General features: G+C 53.3%; 11 protein-coding genes across 11 annotated transcripts; 1 reads left to right on the top strand and 10 right to left on the bottom strand.

Annotated features, from left to right (window-relative positions):
* Window positions 1-86: 86 nt before the first annotated feature.
* On the bottom strand, window positions 87-1335 carry B0H18DRAFT_1018036 (uncharacterized protein). The gene is made up of 4 exons (XM_048029341.1): window positions 994-1335; window positions 689-928; window positions 601-630; window positions 87-547 (listed from the first exon to the last, which is right to left on the bottom strand). The coding sequence occupies exons 1-4, from the start codon at window positions 1011-1013 to the stop codon at window positions 499-501; spliced, it is 339 nt and encodes a 112-aa protein (XP_047891438.1). The 5' UTR covers window positions 1014-1335; the 3' UTR covers window positions 87-498.
* Window positions 1336-2116: 781 nt separating this feature from the next.
* B0H18DRAFT_1120904 (uncharacterized protein) lies at window positions 2117-2537 on the bottom strand (the record flags this gene model as incomplete). The annotated part of the gene is made up of 3 exons (XM_048034229.1): window positions 2117-2162; window positions 2222-2251; window positions 2317-2537. 3 exons carry the CDS (start codon window positions 2535-2537, stop codon window positions 2117-2119), a joined length of 297 nt encoding a protein of 98 aa, XP_047891437.1.
* A 1145-nt stretch (window positions 2538-3682) lies between these two features.
* B0H18DRAFT_935321 (uncharacterized protein) lies at window positions 3683-5396 on the bottom strand (the record flags this gene model as incomplete). Its single annotated transcript, XM_048041788.1, is given in 4 exon segments — window positions 3683-3898; window positions 3953-4243; window positions 4257-4272; window positions 4315-5396. 4 exon segments carry the CDS (start codon window positions 5394-5396, stop codon window positions 3683-3685), a joined length of 1605 nt encoding a protein of 534 aa, XP_047891436.1.
* Window positions 5397-6219: 823 nt separating this feature from the next.
* B0H18DRAFT_879331 (caspase domain-containing protein) lies at window positions 6220-7916 on the bottom strand (the record flags this gene model as incomplete). Its single annotated transcript, XM_048040690.1, has 11 exons — window positions 6220-6325; window positions 6396-6438; window positions 6626-6790; window positions 6931-7020; window positions 7075-7111; window positions 7174-7224; window positions 7286-7350; window positions 7400-7462; window positions 7516-7576; window positions 7640-7725; window positions 7784-7916. The coding sequence occupies 11 exons, from the start codon at window positions 7914-7916 to the stop codon at window positions 6220-6222; spliced, it is 900 nt and encodes a 299-aa protein (XP_047891435.1).
* A 790-nt stretch (window positions 7917-8706) lies between these two features.
* On the bottom strand, window positions 8707-9210 carry B0H18DRAFT_1120902 (uncharacterized protein; the record flags this gene model as incomplete). The annotated part of the gene is made up of 4 exons (XM_048034228.1): window positions 8707-8764; window positions 8819-8851; window positions 8905-9138; window positions 9194-9210. The coding sequence occupies 4 exons, from the start codon at window positions 9208-9210 to the stop codon at window positions 8707-8709; spliced, it is 342 nt and encodes a 113-aa protein (XP_047891434.1).
* Window positions 9211-9707: 497 nt separating this feature from the next.
* B0H18DRAFT_1017968 (caspase domain-containing protein) lies at window positions 9708-12011 on the bottom strand. The gene is given in 13 exon segments (XM_048029340.1): window positions 9708-9731; window positions 9776-9777; window positions 9790-9808; window positions 9864-10201; window positions 10280-10378; window positions 10450-10476; window positions 10533-10625; window positions 10676-10712; window positions 10769-10819; window positions 10880-10944; window positions 10998-11104; window positions 11217-11334; window positions 11391-12011. 10 exon segments carry the CDS (start codon window positions 11785-11787, stop codon window positions 10101-10103), a joined length of 1095 nt encoding a protein of 364 aa, XP_047891433.1. The 5' UTR covers window positions 11788-12011; the 3' UTR covers window positions 9708-9731; window positions 9776-9777; window positions 9790-9808; window positions 9864-10100.
* A 94-nt stretch (window positions 12012-12105) lies between these two features.
* Window positions 12106-13588, bottom strand: B0H18DRAFT_1017963 (uncharacterized protein). The gene is made up of 9 exons (XM_048029339.1): window positions 13521-13588; window positions 13417-13467; window positions 13308-13362; window positions 13226-13267; window positions 13055-13164; window positions 12848-12992; window positions 12744-12789; window positions 12483-12691; window positions 12106-12424 (listed from the first exon to the last, which is right to left on the bottom strand). The coding sequence occupies exons 2-9, from the start codon at window positions 13417-13419 to the stop codon at window positions 12306-12308; spliced, it is 729 nt and encodes a 242-aa protein (XP_047891432.1). The 5' UTR covers window positions 13420-13467; window positions 13521-13588; the 3' UTR covers window positions 12106-12305.
* Window positions 13384-13951, bottom strand: B0H18DRAFT_514472 (uncharacterized protein). The gene is made up of 4 exons (XM_048038388.1): window positions 13875-13951; window positions 13762-13822; window positions 13643-13705; window positions 13384-13588 (listed from the first exon to the last, which is right to left on the bottom strand). The coding sequence occupies exons 2-4, from the start codon at window positions 13811-13813 to the stop codon at window positions 13500-13502; spliced, it is 204 nt and encodes a 67-aa protein (XP_047891431.1). The 5' UTR covers window positions 13814-13822; window positions 13875-13951; the 3' UTR covers window positions 13384-13499.
* B0H18DRAFT_514302 (uncharacterized protein) lies at window positions 13948-15170 on the bottom strand. Its single transcript, XM_048038387.1, has 4 exons — window positions 14907-15170; window positions 14693-14775; window positions 14529-14624; window positions 13948-14467 (listed from the first exon to the last, which is right to left on the bottom strand). Exons 1-4 carry the CDS (start codon window positions 15082-15084, stop codon window positions 14150-14152), a joined length of 675 nt encoding a protein of 224 aa, XP_047891430.1. The 5' UTR covers window positions 15085-15170; the 3' UTR covers window positions 13948-14149.
* Window positions 15171-15216: 46 nt separating this feature from the next.
* On the bottom strand, window positions 15217-17083 carry B0H18DRAFT_956243 (uncharacterized protein; the record flags this gene model as incomplete). Its single annotated transcript, XM_048042442.1, has 8 exons — window positions 15217-15261; window positions 15384-15569; window positions 15631-15775; window positions 15832-16078; window positions 16152-16208; window positions 16257-16795; window positions 16856-16915; window positions 16968-17083. The coding sequence occupies 8 exons, from the start codon at window positions 17081-17083 to the stop codon at window positions 15217-15219; spliced, it is 1395 nt and encodes a 464-aa protein (XP_047891429.1).
* A 218-nt stretch (window positions 17084-17301) lies between these two features.
* On the top strand, window positions 17302-18166 carry B0H18DRAFT_1017956 (uncharacterized protein). Its single transcript, XM_048029338.1, has 4 exons — window positions 17302-17617; window positions 17675-17770; window positions 17825-17845; window positions 17908-18166. The coding sequence occupies exons 1-4, from the start codon at window positions 17601-17603 to the stop codon at window positions 18002-18004; spliced, it is 231 nt and encodes a 76-aa protein (XP_047891428.1). The 5' UTR covers window positions 17302-17600; the 3' UTR covers window positions 18005-18166.
* The last annotated feature ends 324 nt before the right edge of the window (window positions 18167-18490 follow it).

Genomic DNA, 18490 nt, shown 5'->3' with positions numbered 1-18490 from the left:
CACTGTGGCTCGGGATGGGTCCGAGTCGGCGCCACCGCAATGTACCACATTCGGTAAGCCGTCTAGAACGTACGTACACCAGTTCAGGACCGAGTTGTTTCAACTGTCTCACATAGTAAGTCGAAGGTCTCAATCCAGATGCAAAGAGGAACAACTGGACTATATGTCTTCGAGATAATGGTGTTTATTTCACAGATATGCGGAAGTATCGAGGACATTGCGGCCCCGGGCCGGCTGCTGCTCAGGCAGTGGCAAGGCGGCGACTCGGAGCAAAGGACGAGAAGCAAATATGTACTCAACCGGCCGAGAGGCCCTGATATCATTGACTCATGCTGGAGTTCATCCATTGAAGCTGAGGTTTGTAAAACTCCCAAAGCGGCTTGACTGACAAAATTGCGCAGAGAACAACCATGAATGATTACTATACGCCGAAGCAATATCCAAGCACTGAACAGTCTTCACTCGAGCCTACGTGATCGGCCCCTCGTTTCCCTTGATCTACGAAACATAGAACGACGCGGTTTGAGAGTATATGTCGTTATCGTTGCTGTCATAGCAATTAATAATGCACCCCAACAGGGTGAAGATGAAGGCACTAACGTCACATTCACTGCGTTCAAGACGTAAAGTCTTCCATGCCAGTATCGTCAAGTAATGCTTTGACTAGCGCAATGAATTGAAGACTTACCCATCGCTGACATCGGGTACAGTGAACGACACCGATCCCTCGGCGGTTGAGACATCGGCAACGAGCGCAAAGGTTTCCGGCGGGGCTTGTCGCGCTGTGGATTGGAGCAGCAAGGAGAAACTGGCAGGATCTCCGGACTGGCTTTGCCAGTTCTCAGTGAGCGTCTCTCCTTGATAATACCGATAAGTCAGATTATGGAGTTGGAGAGCATTGGCGGTGGAAAAGAGCAGAACCAACGAGCTACATAGTTGCTGAGTATGAGTATTCAAATGCCTGCTGATCACCACAGTGACGCTGCCACGTACCTCAGAGCCAGCTTCAACATTGTTTACGATGGAAGAGGTGGCCACTGAAGTGTGCGTGTAGTTCTTGCCGGGCGTTCAATGTTCACACCCCATGTTCACACCCCAAGTGCACGGTTTATATACACTTCGAATGAACTCCGCGTATTCGGGGTAGTTCGCCGAAAGCAGCTAGGAGTGGGACCATCCGAATGAGCGCGCATAGACGGGGAACTTTGCCCTATGGGGCCGTACCGACAGCCTGTGCCACGACACTGCAGTTCTAGTAGCCGTCTGTAAATAGCCGTAGGGGCCGCATGAGACCGAGCTTAAGATCACGTACGTTAGATGAATGCAGGACACGACGGACTTCCTCTCCGTGACAGATTCGCACCTCTATTGGCCTGAGTGAGTCGCATCGCCACAAAACGACGCTGGAATATTAGCGTGTTTTTGACAGACAGTCGACGATGCGATGTCCACTCATGAATGCTATGATGCAATGAGTCGGCACCCTCTGGGAATTTCCCAGAGGGTGCCGACCAGTGGGAATTGGTACCATGAGTCGTCGCCTCTGTTCACTTGTCTTGGTCAACACGTAGGCGTAGAGCTATTGGTTCATCGAGTGGAACGGATCGCAGCCTAATAGACGAACCACAGCACCTTGTAACCCACGAACGTGCGAAGGTCCGACTATGCACGGTTTCACGCAGTTGTACTAGGGCCTCGGCGCCCGCGATTGGAAAGAGGGTATAGCTCGCCGTTCTCGACAAGTATCTTTCAAATAGCATTCCCTGCTTGCGTCCAGGCCTCAATAGATAGTTATATGACTCATTGAACCACGCACGGTGTGATGAGGTTCCAATCCCTTTGGTCATACCTGTTAACTTGAAGTAGACGGTTAATTCGGGACAGTAAAATTTGAGTGAGTCTCGTCGCTGCATGTTTCGAAGCAGACGCTGTCTTCAACATCCAGACTATTCGAGACTGCAGACGACTACCAATGTCTGCCCTCAACGAAACCAAGGAGTGCATGAATTCAGCGATCAACGACACCATAGCGATTGAGCTCTACAATGTGCAGATGCGGCCTTGTAACCACCCAACCACGCAACACGCCTGCTCGACGATCACATGGGAGAGTACACTAGTCAATGACGAAGCGGCCGCTTGTAGCGTAAACCTGTTTGATGCTTGTGAACCAACGGCGCATCAGCAACTGCATTACGGTACGCAACCATGGCTTACTGACTCTTCGCTCACTGCGTAAATGGACCATTCCCTGTTAAATAATTAACGTGGTAATTGTCAGCACATTCAGTACAACTACGAAGTGCGAAAGCATACCCCTTCGGTACATCAGGGACAGCGAAGGTGATCTGTCCGAGGTGCGTTGGTACGTCCGCAGCAACCAGCACGGTCTCAGTGGATCCGTAGAGCCGCAGGTAGAACGAGGCTGGGTCTCCGGGCGCGCTGACCCAGGTCTCGGTCACGCTCTCTCCAACGCTCCACGGAGCAGTGGGTGTTGAGATATTCAGCGCGTTCGCCGCGGCGAAGAGCAGGGCCATGGAACTATATCGATGAAGTGTTAGTATTGGTATTGCTCGAGTATCAGACATTACCTTATTGCGAGCTTCATCTAGACTGATTCTGGAGTCGACGGTTGTACTGACCCAGGTCTATGTTATCAACGGCTTTTATATCAGTTCATCCTGAAACGGACAACGCGTATGCGAGGTCGCAGGCAGAGGTTTTCGAAGGACCTGTCACCGAGAGGGAGCGGAGGTAGTCAGAAATTCACTAAGCGGGACCCTTCCGAGCCTTCCACACTAGTTTCATCGTATGTCCGACAGATTAGCGGCGTTCATAGACCGCGGAAGGCGGGTTCCTCCATCGTGTTCTGTCCACGAGACAGCAATTCAATGGCTGCCACATACGAGCGACGCAAAGTCCTACGCGACAGTGAAGGACTCGTCATGGGACGGCCATGCGAGGCGACCTACAAAAGACGGATATGAACTCGATCTGTTTCAGGCGAGTCCTCAGGCCTCAGGCGGCTCCCCGTGTGAGCTCCGTGCCCGGGTGAGAAAGGGGGAAGCAGCGAATTTCTCGCGTCGGCTGTACATTGCCTTGCAAACGTCAACGCTTCCGTGAGGTTACCTCAGGCTTTTGACGCACAACGGATTACGAAACGCGGGCCAACACTGCGTTGATCAAAGTTGCTTCACGCCACGATCTGCTACCTAAAGTGATGTCATCCATGAAGGTGTGTATAGTGTAAAGGACTCACTGTATGTTGTTGTATTGTTCGAAACCGATTGAAACGCGCTCTTGAAGCCAATAGTTACCATGTTGTTGCCGACGACTCAGATGTACGTCGGAATGTCAGACGGCAGATTTATTACGTTGTACGACGAAGAAGAATACAATCGGTGACACATTTGTCTTTTCGTGTAGTCATGAACAGTGCTGACTCGACTGTCATCGAAGTTTGTGCGGCAAGTCAGCGACGTGACAGCTGAGTAGGGACAACAGGACCCCGTACAAACCAAGCCTTGCACCTTCACTCCGAAAGCGAACCAAGATAATGACTTCCATGCATGATGAGGTGTCCCTGCAGCATATCATGGGTGCTGTCGAGCGGGTCAGCTGCCTACGGAAACAAAGGGAAGGGCGTAGTGGAAGGCAAAGGAGGCGACGATCTTGCTCGCGTTTAGAAGCGATCGCGGCTGAACTCGGCGTGCGGATACTGGGCTTTGAGCTGCTCGATGGCCCACCACGCAGGGGTTGCGTAGGTGACGTGGTGACTTTCGCCTTTCCGAGTCGCCAGCCCAGAATGGAGTATCCCAACCATCTTGCCCTTGCCGTCGAAGATGAGCGAGCCGGAGTCGCCCAGGAATCTCATACATACCCGGGTGCAGCGGTGTCTCTACTGGATGGAGGCGACCAGTGTTCATCATCGGGGGCGCAAACTTGTCTGCACCTGGGCGGAGAAGTCCCCGGACTGCTTGCCGTAATTGTAAACAGCGAGTTCCACGGACTCGACACCGAGCTCGTCACAAGTGTAGGCCTCGAGGCCGGCGAAGCGTCCCACCGTAAGATCGCTGGTGTTACCATCTTTCATGACGACGATGCAGGCCTCATTGTTGCTGTCGGAAGTGTCAGGATTAGCCAGCTCGCGCGTGAGCCAGCCGTCGATCCTGAGCTGGCGATCGAAGGGGAACTCGAACGCGGTCCTACCGTTAATCTGAGGGTAGAACTTGGCGTTGAGTTGCTACCTACTATACTTGGCTCCGAAGAATTCTCTCATCAGATGAGGTGATTGCAAGAAAAATAAGGGAAGACGCACCTAGGTCGACTACATTGCCCCTGAACTGGGCCCTGAACCTCTCCGGATCGACCTCGAATGTGCCAATGTCCTTCAAGTTGGTGTAGCCGCTACCGCCAACGTCGACGGAGATCTCGGGAGCCCAATCAACGTGGCCGATGTTTCGACGCGTGATATCGCCCCACTGAGCGTTTACGTCCTCTTTGAAATCCTCAAGAGCGGCGGTGTCCTTCTCTGCCAACCGCACCCGCTGGGCCGCGTCCGTATCGTCCACAATGTTTTGAGCCAGCATGTTGGCATTGTCTCTGTGTTCGTCGATGGCGGTGTCGATCTTCTTGAGGCCACGCTGGAAGCAACGGGAGCCGGCAAGTCGAACGTGCTGGGGAGGTGCGCCAGCGCCCTCGAACTGGTACGGGACGGTAGTGTTCTTGCGAAGGACATGGCAGTTGCTCACGGCGAGGACCCTGGCGCTATCCCTGCCGTGCCTGTCCTTGTTCTCGTGGAAGAAGAATGCGACGCTCCCCTGCGCATCGTCAACCTCCCTCTCCGCGGTAGCAATGGGCATACCGAGCCCGGCCGTCAGGAACCGACGGACGTAGTGTGTGGGGTCGACGCCCGAGGTGACGCGCAGAAGGGCCGGACCGGACAGTCTCTCCACGGCTCCCTCGAACCACTCCACCACGGCGCCGTGCACTCCGTTGGCCTCGAGAAGAGAGAGAATGTCTGGGGAAGCGAGGTGCGCGTCCTCGGCGGTGGTGCTGTTGGGATGAGTCGCGATCCAGATGACCACTGGACTGAGACTCTCCTGCCCGTCCTCGCCGTGGGTTACGAAACGAGCTGCGTGAATGGCAGAGTAACGGATCTGTCGCACTTTCAAGATGTCCCGGATCCTGGGGGCAACAGCGTGCCAGACGGGGTTGAGCGGCGTGTTGAAGACTCCGTGGACGGTCTTGATAGGGCGGTGCTGAAACCGGCCCGTGGGACGGGGGAAGGGATTGTCGAGGTAATTTGAGCGGTAGAGGAGCTCAGGAGGGTCGACAGAGACACCGTGGTAGTAAGCGGCCGCCTCCCACTCCGAGGGATGGTATTGGGAGGCCATGGGGATAGCCGAGGTGTTGTTGAGCGCGGAGGTGGCGGAAGACGCGTTGCTGAAGATATGGCGAGGCGGGCGAGGAAAGGGGGAGTTCGTGCACTCGAGTGTGAAGAGAGTGAACTGTGAAGAAACAGGAGGTCAGTACTGCTTACAGCCGAAGCGCCCGATCGAGATAGCATCTGACGCAAACGCTGTTCGGATGATGCCGGGCAGTCACAATGGCTATGTCTCCTATTAGTATTCAGTACAAAAGTATGCGACTCAGCTATGTGAATCCTCGATGGGCCACGGCAGCGCAGACTGGCACATATTGACATTACCCAGTTGTGATCGACTCTAGGCTGTGACACACCTGCTCTGACGCGTTGCGCCAGGTCACTTGCTCGTATGGAGGGCGCGAGGTGTCATTGTGTCCCTTAATGTGTTAGGTTACTATGTCTAACCGCTCCACATGCATTTCATAATCTGTCATGAAGCGTCAGACCACTGCACAGCGTAGTACAATTTGGACTCGGACGAACATGATATCGAGTCTAGGAGGACTCGGAGCAGGGCGGATCACAGACCAACGCATCACCACGGACTCCCGATAGAAGGATACAAACGCATGGATTATTCAAGACAGTAGCACGAGATAAGGCATAATTCAGAGACGTGAATCGCAGGGTCATCGGGAGTAGTCTTCAAATGTCGAGCGGCGAGGCCATCGCTTCCCGCTAGCGAACCAAACAGAATCAGCACCGATGGCCGGTCGTAGGCGATCAGCGAGCGTACCATCGATTGCATGCTCTCCATCTGCCAGTACGAAGGATGAAGGATGAGGAGTGCGTTACGACACAGCATAGATAAACCGCACCTCCGGCGTTGGGGTCTCGAACTGTTCATCGCTCGAGAGATGCGAATTGATCTTCGCAGTGATCTTCGCGATCTCGCGTCTGGTACAGTCAATCACAAACAGTCAGTCGATGAGTACATACGATACATCCTCCCTGGAGGTGGACGCACGTCACGTTGCGCAGTAATTCTGCGTGGTTCGCTGGATTGTGCCCTGCGAGTCATCAGCACTAATGAAGTTTAGCAACAGCTATTTAGCACTCACGCAAAGCCTCGGCTAGAGCCTACGATACAAGCGTCAACACACAGCAGGAGCGGGCCTGTCCAGGTAAGAGCTCACATTGATGAACAACCCTCCTTTCGACCCTCCGAGAGTTTGCTGCGAATCTAGGCAGGCGGACAATGAAGTCTCAAACACATCGTAAGCGAGAGACTTATATCTTCGCAAGTTCGCATACTCACTATGTCGGCAACGGCTGGCGCATTCTCATCCAAGTCATGAGTGAAAGCGGCAGCGGGAAAGAAAGTCTCTTGCGCCGTCTTGCGCTGGAGGCCCTCCTCGGTATCTGACGTGGGGCCCGATGATGACGTTCCCATTCCTATGGATGGATGGATGGATGGCACGTACGAACGTCCTGCGATCCCCGCACACGAACTGTAGACCGAGTGAGTGCGGTCTCGGGAGTCTCTAGCCAGAGCGACGTACTGTTCTTCGCATATGAAGGTATTGACATCGTACTCGACGTCGAGGACGAAGGTGTCAGGGGCGGACAGTCTGCGCTGTCATTCGGCAGATCTGACGATATTCATCAGCCTGAAGTGGGGTGCAAAGACATGACTTTTGTCGCACCGGCCATCGTGCCAGAATGACAGCAGTCGAAGATCATCTGTGTATGCCGACAGTAAGTTCAACGGGGGCGGGGCCCTCTCCAGGTCAAGTCGCACTGACCATGAAGTGTGCGCCTAAAGGGACATGGTTCACTAGGACATCGTGAATTTCCTATCATTTGGGAACGGTACCATCAGTGGGTTGTCGCAAGGACTCAACGCTGTAGACTCACGTCATCCTTGATGTAGTTGGCGAAATTGCCGTCGGAATCGTATTCCACGTCGGCGGGCCAAATGACTGTGACTATGAGCGCCTCTAATGATGCAGAAGGTCTGCATAAGCTTACCGTCGTCAAATCCGCTTTTCTCGGTACCATCCTCGTTCAGTACTTGCGCGCCGTGTCCCGAGACTTGGATGAAAGCGCTCAACTTCCGGGATAGTCCCTACAGCTGTGCGACTTACAGTGAAAGACGAAGTGATCTCCGGGCTGTGCATCCGCGACTAGCGCGTGCATTGCGCGCTCCTAGACATTGCATCCAAGTTAGGGTCAACTTGGATCATCGCATGAACATAAGATTCGACCCACAATGTTTTCCTTAGTCGGCCGTCGATGATCACTGGATTCGTCGTCCAATAGGATGATGATGTGGTCTTGTTCATAGCCATAGACATCTGTTGACAGAATGTCTCAGACGATCCATTCGATAGTCGGAAAGCTTGTGCAGCTCACTATGCAAGAGGTCCGATAGGATCTTCGGATCGTTGCATGCTCCAGGGAGTTCTAGGCTATACTCTTTCAGAGTAGAGTACTGCACTGCGATGCTGAGAGCCTTCTTGAGCGGTGGTCTTGTCGCAACAGGCATAGCGCAAGAACTTGGGGGGCTGTGGTAACGGGAGAGTTCCCGACGTACCAGTGCTGGACCTACTAGTATTTAAACCACTTCCCAAGGATCTCAGCCGGGTGAGACGCGCCACATCCTGGCCACTGCGGACTTCTGCGTGATCGCTAAAGATACGCCCGTGCCACGCACAGCCATGGAGCATGGAAGTGCCCGCGCGATATTTAGGTCCGGCGCTCCTCGCACAGTGAGCGGTGTCTTGAAGAAGCTTGAAGACTCTTCGGGGTAGGCTGCATGTTGGCGTTCACTGGCAACCGGTGACCAGCATTAGCTGGCACGCCTCCGGTATTTGATTAGCATGAGGACCCTTGGATGCCGGATGAGTGACACCCCCAGAACTTTGCCACTGTTCTCTGAGTCGTAGCGCAACCCTGAGTGTGCTTCGCGAGATACCAATTGTCGCTGGACCTGGACGTCAAGAGTGTTTGAAATGTGACAACTTGAAGAGACGCAGGTCGGCGTCCTCGGCGAAGGGCAGTGCCAATACCGCAAACCTATTGCGGTTTGAGTGGGAATCTAAGGGAATTGGGGTGCTTCTAGACGCTACAAATTTGGATAAACAAGTAAATATAGATCGATAAGATGTCTGCGACTCTTCGTTGCGGAGCCGCGCCCGATCAAGATAGTGCCTTGAGCAAACGCCTCGGATTATGCCGGGAAGCCACCATGTCACCATTGCGCCTTTGAAATCGACCAATAACAGTATCCAAACCCAACCAAGTACCAATACCAGAGAGTCGCCACATTGGTAGTGTTAGATAGCCCATATGCCAAACGTTCCACTCTCAGCATACGGCGCCTGCGTGAAATCACTGGGTTGTCACACATATCAGCATGATCTTTAGTTTCGGTAAAGTGGAAGTCACCTTTGGTTGGCAGCGCGCAGCGTCCATGCGCCTCTGTTGAATGTCAGCATCCCAACTGACCACCCACGGCACGAAGAACATCGCACCCTTGAGACACGACTGGAACAGTGAACATGAGGGTTTCCAATGAGGTGGCAGTGTCGTTGGAGATTGTATATAGCTGATTGTAGTATATCTCGTAGATCTGTAGTGCGAACGACGGAGGATCTCCCGCAGAGGTCGACCAGTTGACAGTGGTGCTATCTCCAACTTCCCATGACGAGCTTGGTGCCTCGAATGTCAGAGCGTCCACGATCGACGGCAGAAGCCAGATCAAAGTGCTGAACAAAATATGGTCAACTCTTGAGTCAGTACAGCGTGACCTATGCAACGCACCTCAGTCCTAGCTTCATGACTCGGATGTTGAACGAGGTTTAACGTGTCCAATCTCCGTACCGTTCTGTATGTATACTTATATGTGTACAATCATGACTCGAACAGTCGGGAGGCTGAGCGCATAGATGTCAATCATCGATCCTTGATGAGTTTGTAGGTTAGCAACAACGCATGTGCCATGCGGCACATGCAGCGTCGGGGATTGATCCGTAATACATTATTACATAGGCTAGAATGAACAAATTTATCCTGACTCGGATTTCTGAATGCCCTAATACATTCGCTCCTCCCACGTTATGACAAGCGATCGCTCGGGAGTGGGACAACGAAATAAGGCACGCTCTGAATCCTGGTGTGATGCGATGATTTTCCTGACTCCCAGTCGGCCGACGTGGCTATAACAGTGCGGATACAGTCTTAGATATTCCGAAGGCACAACATGCTAGGCGCTTCAAGGAGATCAAGCCCATTTTGGTGAGAACACGTACGTGAACGGAACAGAGACTTCAGAAGATCACCGGCGCGGGCATCACTTCTTCCTAGTGACAGGCGCAAGTTAGAACAATGATCGATGAAACATACTCGAAGATCGTACCAACGGCGCCCACACTCCATCTGCAGCAACGTCAATTCAGGACACAATCAACCATTTAGGGGAACAGAAGCGCACCTCCGGCTTTGGAACCCAACATCTGTGTGATGGTGCTCGTTAAACTTGTAACAATCTTCTTGATCTCGCGCCTTATGTAGTGGTTAACGGCCGATTAGTGCGTATACGCATCACTCTAATTCACTGGAGCGTACGTCACGTTGCCCAGCAGCTCTGCGTGGCTCGCTTTCGGGTTACTCCCTTGTAAGACGTTAGCGTCGTAGAAGAGGAGGGGTTATGCGAAACTTACGTAGAGCCTTAGCCAAAGCCTGAGGTGCATCTAACAGTTCCCTTCAGAACCAGACGTGCGCAGAAAAGCTCACATTTATGAATAGTCCTCCCTTGGGCCCATCCAGTGTCTGTTGCGAGTCTTCACACGCGGCCCATGCAGTCTGAAAGACTCAGCGAACGTGTTCAGTCGCCAGTATATGACGTACTCACTATATCCGCGACGACCGACGGCGCGTTTTCATCCAGATTATGAGTAAAAGGCACTGCGGGCTTAAATTCTTCTTCACGAGTCTCGCGCTGAATGCCTCGTCAGTATCTAAGGCAGGCAAAGATGTCACGTAACTGTTTCAGCATACAGGCGACAGGTGTCACTTACGAACGTCGTGCGATCCTCGCACACGGACTAGTAAAGGGGACGATTGAGCCGGCGTCCACCGCAATACAGTCGAATCAACATACTGGCATTGACATTCGGTGGTATTGACATCGTGCCCGACGTGGCAGACGAAGGAGTTAAGGGCGGAGTGTCACGTTCATTGTCGTTTGGCAATTCTGCGTGGTTCAGCCGATCGGTTCTTGAACCATCATGAAATGCGTCTTACCGGCTAACGTGCCAGAATGGCAGCAGTCGAAGACCATCTATGCCAGTGCTGCAGTTTAGTTGAGGCAATCTCGGACTCCCATGTCGCACTGACCATGAAATGTGCGCCTACAGGGATGTGCTTCACTAGAATATCATGGATCTCCTGTCGAAAGTGGAATGTCGTCAAGGAACTACTCGCGAGGACAGATTGATGTGGACTCACGTCATCCATAATGTAATTTGCGAAGTTCCCGTCGGAATCGACTTCTACGTCGGCGGGCCAGATGACTGCGGCAGTGTCAGGACATATTCATGGTCATACAGTGCTTGGTGGGCTTAACCATCATCGGTTTTTTCAGTATCACCCTTCGACACTTGGGCGCCATGCCCGGAGACTAAATAGACAGCGCTTAATCTCGGGGAAGCTGGCAAGGTTGCATTGCTTGACCTGTGTACTTACAATGAAAGACAAAATGATCTTCGGGTTGCGCGTCGGCGACTAGCTCATGCATTGCACGCTTCTGAATGATTCATTCAAGCCACAGTTAGCCAGCTTATACGAGCAAAGCTCCGAAACTTGGCCCACAATGTTTTCCTTGGTGGGGAGTCGTTGAGGATCACCGTTAGGATCGTCGTCCATCAATATGGTGATGTTATTGCTATCGTATCCATACAAGTCTACGGGTAGAGGGTAAGTGATAGGCCAGTATATAACGCGTCCTGATCCAGCTTACCAACTAAGAGGGCAGACAAGATCTTTGGGTCGTTATGCGTTCCAGCGAGGTCCAGCGGCGGCTCATAAGTGCTCAGAGAAGAGTACTGCACTGCAATGCTGAGTGCCTTCTTGAGTGGTGTCTCTTCTCTTTGGGACGGGCTCTGGCATGGCGTCACTGGAAAGCGGGAGATCTGCGCTGTCGTACCAGTCTTGAGTTCTCCTCGCTTTTGAAGTATCTCAGCTAGGTGAGACGCGCTACATCCTGTGCGCTGTGGTCCTATGCGTGATGTCTGGAGATACGCCCGTGTCACGCACAGGCATGGTGCATGGAAGTGTGGTAGGAGGATGCATGAGACTCGACGCCCGCGCCGACACATGCCACATCCGTCTTGGGCGCTCCGAGTGGACGATCGCATCGAGCGGTGTCAAGACTCTTCAGGTAAGCTTCATGTACTGGCCGGTTGACCGGTAAGTAGTAGCTGGCACGCCTTCTGAAGGATTCGTTTGGCATGAGGAATCTTGGAAGCCCAACGTCACCCAAACTGAGTACTAGCAACTCCCCCAGAGGACTGTAACGCCGTTCAAGTTCTCGTCCTGTCAGATGAATCGCAATACCAATTGTCCCTGGTGGGTCCCAGGGCCTGAACCTGTGATAGGGTGGTCGAGATCACATTAGATGCAGCTCCTATCGGCTGTCCACGGCGAAGGGCGGTGCCATTGCCACGATCCTACTCACGAGTTCATTGGGAGTCTTTGAGGTTGGTCGAAGTGCATCTAGGCCCAGGGAACGAACTGCACTTATATAGTCGATAATAATAAGTAACACCAGCAAATCCTAACTGAATGTCCGCGTGGTAGTAGTACGCCTTGAGTCCACGGATTGTCCGGTACGCAGCGGGCAGCGCATAACACGCAAACTGCGGCACTGGTGTGGTCACTGTGGTGCCTGCAACCGAGAATGCCATCCTTCCGACTGAGCGAGCATGGCACTCTGCGTAGCGTAACTCAGTCTGGATAATCCTCGTCGAGGACATGTGCCTCGTACGTATCGACCTACAAATTGTTGAATGTGAGATGGAGGCTTGCTGCTTCATGTTTATAATGGACTCACCAAAGACGTAGTTGACGCCAGCTAGTCCGTCCAGATCAGTCCTGTTTGAGAATGATACGTACAAACATTCGCTTACCTCAGGGGTCGGTAGACCAATTGATAGGTCGTCTGTCGAACAACCTCCCCGACAGTCCGATGCAATACAATTTCTGCCATGTATTCTCGACAGGCTCTGATTGTGCTTGTCGACTTTGGTTTTGACTATTTCACTGCGTGACATGAGTATGATGTTGCTAGCTAACACCTGAAATGTCGACGTACGCGATATCATTCAGTAATTCTCCACGCGTAGCGTCTTTATGTCTTCCTACAAGCAATTAGGTCAGAACTCACTGTCCATCTGCGATACATATATAAGAACTCACTTAGAGCTCTGTAGAAAGCCTGGTCGTTGCGGAAGACGTCAATGACTGGAGACCCAAGGCTGCGTGCGGCACATACTTTGAGAAACATGCCACCACTATTACCCTCGGGAGTTGTCTCGTCGTCCGCGCATGCAGACCATGATGTCTATGACAACTGAGGGTCAGGGATGTGTTGAATGGACGATCATTTCATCTGACACAACTCACCACATCGGGCCCGTCGATTTTGTGCCTTACGGGTGTCCTGTGATGTTTCTCTGGAGCGACGCTTTGTAATGGTACAACGGAATCATCGTGATCCGTCGCTCGCACGCGAACTGGTAGATTCAAGCATGTCAGAACCAGTACTCAGTCCTGCTCCCGGTCATGCCGACTTACCGCTCTTGGGCGGAGGCTCTTTGCTACTGGAATTCGGCAGATCTAGAGTCTCATGTTGAGTCTCAGCATCGACCGTCCGCACTGATATGTTGTGGGCGCACCTGCCGCGGTGCCCGATGGCAGCAATCGAATATCATCTGATCATGTATGAGGCTCCGAATTTCAGCGACCGGTACCAAGGAGAGACTTACCATGAAGTGCGCGCCTGGTGGCGTGTGGTCCACGAGTATGTCGTGTATTTCCTGTGCTCAAGTCTGTCAGCAGTAGAGATGTATCATTGGGTGCCTAGACTGACGTCGTCCTTGATGAAGTTCCCAGCCACGGTGCCATCCGGGGCCAACTCCACGTCGACAGGCCATATAACTTGAAGCAAAGTTCAGTACACAAAACGAGTGCCCACCGAAGCCCATCGCTTACTCTCATCCAGGCCGTCGTCTTCGGTACCGTCCAGGTTAGGGACCTGGTCTCCGTGACCAGAAACTGCAGTCACAAATACTTCATTTTGTCCTTAAAGAGGAAGATGAAGGCATGCTCACAATGGAACACGAAGTGATCGCCGGCTTGAGCGCCTTCCAACAAGTTACGCATCGCGTCGCGCTGTAGCCCGATCAATCACACGCCGAACGATGTACGACTCTCAACTACTCACGATGTTACTGCACGTCGGCTTCAGATGCTCTCCATGATGCTCATCGTCCACGAGCGTGACGATGTCTTCCTCCTTGAAGTGCATGAACTCTACTCTTCCGTGAGCACCGGGCCCCGCTGATCCACCACAAAGTACCACCCACCAGTGAGGATCTTCTTGAGCATCTGTGGATCATGGTGGGTTCCCGGGAGGACATGGGGCTCCCCGAGATGTGGTACTTGATCGCCACGCTGAGAGCTCGTCGGATCGGTGGGCGGAGAAGACCAGGCATTGTGCTATGGGGGACTCCTGGCAGGCCGTCGTCCCTCCATTATATACGCACGTCCCCGACGTCCGCAGCACGAAGGCAACCGCCACCAACGCCGAAACGATCCACCCGCGCGCGGATTGCCATTCTGTTTCGAACAGGGATCGCTGGGCGACGAGGTGACGTGAGATGCGACAGACGTCCAGGATGGCAGCCCCGCGGCGCTCCCATAGCGATCCCGCCACGCGCACGGTGCTTCTGAGATAATGCTGCGTGCAGCGCGAGGCCACACGGGCTTCGCCGCGCAGAATCCGTCCGAATAGAGACAGAAGCCTATCTTGAAATACTGTGTGAAAGTCGGAAATGAATGGCGAGCTTGATAGGATGAAATGAGAACAAGGACGGACCGCCTGTGTGGCCTGATATTCCATGCTAACATTAGCTTCTGTCACTGTGGTCCTGACTAGCTTCGACTTGTTCGGATCTTCTGCTGGTGGCTGACGCTGCAATGTTTTCGTGAGCACAATTCAGTGGTGTTACAAATCGGACTTAGTTTGCAATGATGACATACCGAAATGCCATGACATAGCAGGAGGTAGAGCGCACGAAGCCCAGTGGAGGTAAGAAACCCGCACGTAATGATCAGGCTGTCAACTACCGTCGCCCGCAGGCACGACCATGGCTCAGAGTCAGACTAGCCTGAAATGTGCATGGACCAATCCGCTACATACACTATATCCTTGTTGTCAGTCCCGCGTCCTTGTTCACAGCCTTCAGCCACTCACCTGTGTTGTAGCTCAAGCACTTCTCGCTCGAGGGCAGCAGTGCATACAAAGTTCGGTGCACAGCAAGAAAGTGAAGCCGAGTATTGCAACCGATCTGGCCTGGGAATGTCGACGCGGTTCCGATCTTCCTTTTGGCTTCGTTGGCTCCGGCACCTGACCACACTTCTGACAACATCATGGAGGGGACCGGGAATTTTTAGTCAAAGATAAAGCTCCATTAAACGATGATAGAGATACAGTACATGTCTATGCGTGTCTGCCAACCACGTATCATACACCCTGGGTATCTTGCGTAATGTCGAGTTAACTGTCAATTCAATCCAAACGGGGAGTACGGGTATATCATTTTTGTTACCTACACAGCACACTCGTCGTCCGCCTTCGCCTGGTGTCGCCTGCTGGCGACATCTCGAAGACGTGCGAACAATTGTGCACCGGGCAACTCCCGTGTACACGGGAGCGCACCACTGCACAGACCGACAACAACCAGGAGGAATGGTACGCAACAAGTGCATATACGTCGGCCACGACCGCGAGCCACACGAAGCCCTGCATAGACGACAGGACCAGCGCCCAGAGGAAGAGCGCCTTCGGAAGGCTAAATGCGAACGCCGTCCAGCAGAAGCCGGACGACTCTCGCTGCGCCTCGTTGAGGTAGGACGCCTGCGGGGATCATTGCTTTAATAAGGGACGGCCACTGTCACATGAAACGGTGCAGACGTACGGCATCCGAGGCGTCGGAGGTTGTGGCCCATTGATGTCTCATGGACAGGATGACCGCCGACATGAGAGACATGTTGCAGAAGAGCATAGACGCTAACGCCAGATGGCGAGAGGCCCGTGGAACGATGAGCGATAGAACGTCAACACTAGGACGCTGTTGAGTCAGCGGGCGGTAACCGGCTATCCAAAGAGAGATGCGTACATCAGCAAGGCGAGGGCCCAAGAGGCGTGTAGGAGCCAGTCTCCTCTGTGCGCTTTCATGGCTTTGCGCCACGGCTCGACGTAGACGAGGTTGTCAACGTAGAGCTGGTCGAACTCGTGCACGTTCGCTTCTGGTATTCTGAAACAAAGACGCGAAAGAGCTCGGAAGATGCATGACGGAGTCGTCGCAGGACAGTCCAGTATCGACTGATCTCTCGAAAGGCGCGCATGTTCCTCGCCGTAGTGGACTGTGAATCTATGATGTACTAGAAATCGACTGTTCAGCTTCTGCACACTGAAGACCTTGGAAACTTCACTCACAGATGACGTTCCATAGACGAGCAATAGTCGCCACGATGTGGCCATCAGGGGCGCATTCTGACGCACAGTTCAGCTACGACCGTACATCCACTTCGCCACACGTACCTTGGGCAGCCTTGACAACATCCAGAAATCCTGAACACTCAGCGGCATTATAGGGGAAGGTGGACGTTGCAGAGGTCATCTGATCCACCCGTGCGTGCAGCAGGATGGACTTGAGCTGTTCCAGGGACAAGTCCAGTTCCCGACAACGATGCATCGAGAAGTATTCCACATGAGTCCAGTAGTGTTCCTCCAACGCAATCCGAAGATGCGAGTCGGTGACGGTCGCTGGCAGGTCCAAGACATCACTGGACGCCTCTTCTAGCCAAAAGACAACGCGGCTGGGATAGTCAACCGCGTAGTAACGGCAGGAACCCGAGTCCTCATTCGGTTCGAGGTAAAGCTCCGTGTCATCAGGAAGAGTGATTTGCTGCTCGATGCAAAGCCGTTCTACCGCTTCGATCCACGTGGCCACAATTTCTTGCATAGCGGATGAGCAGAGATTCGCCTCCGTGATAATCCGAGGCCTAGACTCCCGGACGAAGTAGCGTTGCCCTTCGGGGTGTGTGTGAGCAGACCAAAAGGGCGGCAAGTACTGAGGTCTAGACAAAAGCAAACGCTGAGCTCACAGTGTCTTTGACGCGACAAGCTGATCCACTCACTCGGGTTCCCTCCCCGAGGAGTACAGGCCTACTTTAATACTCGTATGCCCCGGCGATACCCTGGGATACTAGCGTTGAGAGATGCCACTTGCAATGGTTCAAGAAAACGTACCTGGCTTTCTTCGCATCATACCGACCACATCGCAGCACAGTAGTTGGTTCGAGAGCACCCGCGGGCAGCGCGTGCTTGTGAGAGTCGCCGGTAACGTTGGATGGCGAGGTCTGCATGTCAAATGGCCGATGGTGGGCTTGCAACGAGCAAGAAAGACGGCCTTTAGTAACTTTGGACGTGGCGGCTACGATGGCCCGGAACACCAGGCAACTGCCAACCAGCTGTGCAGATCTGAGATCTGTAGGGTCAGCCGCCGAAGGGTGTCACACAGCCTATCCACCCCGCTGAGCGCTCATTGACGGGTCACAAGCGTGTCACCGCTTGGATAGCCTCGAGAGGACTGCCCCTGCCTGTACTCGTCGACTCGCCTTTCTGGTACATTTCAACAACTGTCAGTGAAGCACGAGCATCCACAGCATTGCCTATGAGACAAGTACGCGTACGAGGGGCAAAAGAGACTCGTGGTAGACTCCACATGGGAGGCGACATTGAACTTAGTGCAGACGCCTGACTCGGAGCGCGGTGGATTCCTATCGCTTTCGGATATGATCGTGTCGTCGATTTCGTCAAAGCCCCTCACTTGCGCACTCGCACCAATCGCACCCCCTCAATACACGGCATACGCGTATTAAGATGTCTGACCGCCAGAGGTACGAGATGGCATCCTTATAGTCATGGATTCACGAACCCAGACGGCGACTCCGCAGTGATACCCAGCCCCAGGATCTCGGCGGAGCGACGTCTACACGAGTCGAGCCGGCGTCGAAAGACGATGCAGGACCGACATCGCATGTGTCCTCGAGGTACGTAGGTCTGCCGGAGGAGTCGGCAGTATCAGCTCACTTGACCCCCGTTAGTATTGAACCTCCGAGCACTGCGTACGTCTGTCCCGTCAAACGGTGTCAGGTATTTTTTCACCCCCGATTGACAATTCTCGCAGCCCGAGCTCGGCCGACGACTACGACGAGTGGAAACCCCGCGGACCTATCAAACAGAACACATCCAGTGGTACAAAGAACACGAATATTAGGCGTTGAGCATGCAAATCCTTCGTTTATACCTGTGCCTTCCAGAAGATAGTCTACAGGGCCGAGGAAGGTGTCGAATGTAACTTACAATGTATTATGGAATCTAGACCATCCACTGAATGAAATTTCACGTCGGAGGGAGCGATTTAGTAGGCCGGACTCCACGTCGACGGTCAATTTCGCACAGCATTTTTTAAGAATTCCAGACCGGACACCGTGCAGCCATTATTCTACGACAGCGGCGCATCTTAACTGCATATGGATCGATGTATGTGCCTTGGGTTGTCACACTTGCGTGAGCAGCTTCGCGATCTGGAGTGGGTTTGAGGGTTTGGGAGCACGGGGCACAGGGGCTTCGAGGTTTCATGCATCATGGCTAGCCACCTCACGGCCTCAGCACCCACACTCGATGGAGCCGCAGCCTAGGAATAGGACGTTCGAGGTGTGTTATGCATGACCCGATGACGATCGAGACACACTGCTAAGGCACGCCGC

The sequence above is a fragment of the Fomitopsis serialis genome, assembly GCF_022376445.1.
Source record: "Fomitopsis serialis strain Sig1Antser10 chromosome Unknown B0H18scaffold_53, whole genome shotgun sequence".
Classification (NCBI taxonomy): domain Eukaryota; kingdom Fungi; phylum Basidiomycota; class Agaricomycetes; order Polyporales; family Fomitopsidaceae; genus Fomitopsis; species Fomitopsis serialis.
The sequence above is the reverse complement of the archived record's forward strand: the minus strand, read 5'-3'. Positions and strand labels throughout refer to the sequence as shown.

Excerpts from the sequence above, each read along its gene's own strand:
- B0H18DRAFT_1018036 (XM_048029341.1), bottom strand. The coding sequence starts at position 1,013 with ATGTTGAAGCTGGCTCTGAG. Across the intron at positions 929-993 it reads ATGTTGAAGCTGGCTCTGAG|CTCGTTGGTTCTGCTCTTTT; the intron begins GTACGTGGCAGC and ends GCAACTATGTAG. Across the intron at positions 631-688 it reads GTACCCGATGTCAGCGATGG|ACTTTACGTCTTGAACGCAG; the intron begins GTAAGTCTTCAA and ends CTGGCATGGAAG.
- B0H18DRAFT_1017968 (XM_048029340.1), bottom strand. The coding sequence starts at position 11,787 with ATGCGATCGTCCACTCGGAGCGCCCAAGACGGATGTGGCATGTGTCGG. Across the intron at positions 11,335-11,390 it reads CTTGTCTGCCCTCTTAGTTG|ACTTGTATGGATACGATAGC; the intron begins GTAAGCTGGATC and ends CTCTACCCGTAG. Across the intron at positions 10,820-10,879 it reads CAAATTACATTATGGATGAC|GAGATCCATGATATTCTAGT; the intron begins GTGAGTCCACAT and ends CACTTTCGACAG.
- B0H18DRAFT_1017963 (XM_048029339.1), bottom strand. Across the intron at positions 13,268-13,307 it reads GGTGCGCCCACAACATATCA|ATCTGCCGAATTCCAGTAGC; the intron begins GTGCGGACGGTC and ends ATGAGACTCTAG. Across the intron at positions 13,165-13,225 it reads AGAGCCTCCGCCCAAGAGCG|TTCGCGTGCGAGCGACGGAT; the intron begins GTAAGTCGGCAT and ends TGAATCTACCAG.
- B0H18DRAFT_514472 (XM_048038388.1), bottom strand. The coding sequence starts at position 13,813 with ATGCGTAACTTGTTGGAAGGCGCTCAAGCCGGCGATCACTTCGTGTTC. Across the intron at positions 13,706-13,761 it reads CGATCACTTCGTGTTCCATT|TTTCTGGTCACGGAGACCAG; the intron begins GTGAGCATGCCT and ends TTGTGACTGCAG. Across the intron at positions 13,589-13,642 it reads AGACGACGGCCTGGATGAGA|TTATATGGCCTGTCGACGTG; the intron begins GTAAGCGATGGG and ends CTTTGCTTCAAG.
- B0H18DRAFT_514302 (XM_048038387.1), bottom strand. The coding sequence starts at position 15,084 with ATGATGTTGTCAGAAGTGTGGTCAGGTGCCGGAGCCAACGAAGCCAAA. Across the intron at positions 14,625-14,692 it reads TGCTATGTCATGGCATTTCG|CGTCAGCCACCAGCAGAAGA; the intron begins GTATGTCATCAT and ends AAAACATTGCAG. Across the intron at positions 14,468-14,528 it reads AATATCAGGCCACACAGGCG|TATTTCAAGATAGGCTTCTG; the intron begins GTCCGTCCTTGT and ends ACTTTCACACAG.
- B0H18DRAFT_1017956 (XM_048029338.1), top strand. Across the intron at positions 17,771-17,824 it reads ACATCGCATGTGTCCTCGAG|TATTGAACCTCCGAGCACTG; the intron begins GTACGTAGGTCT and ends GACCCCCGTTAG. Across the intron at positions 17,846-17,907 it reads ATTGAACCTCCGAGCACTGC|CCCGAGCTCGGCCGACGACT; the intron begins GTACGTCTGTCC and ends CAATTCTCGCAG.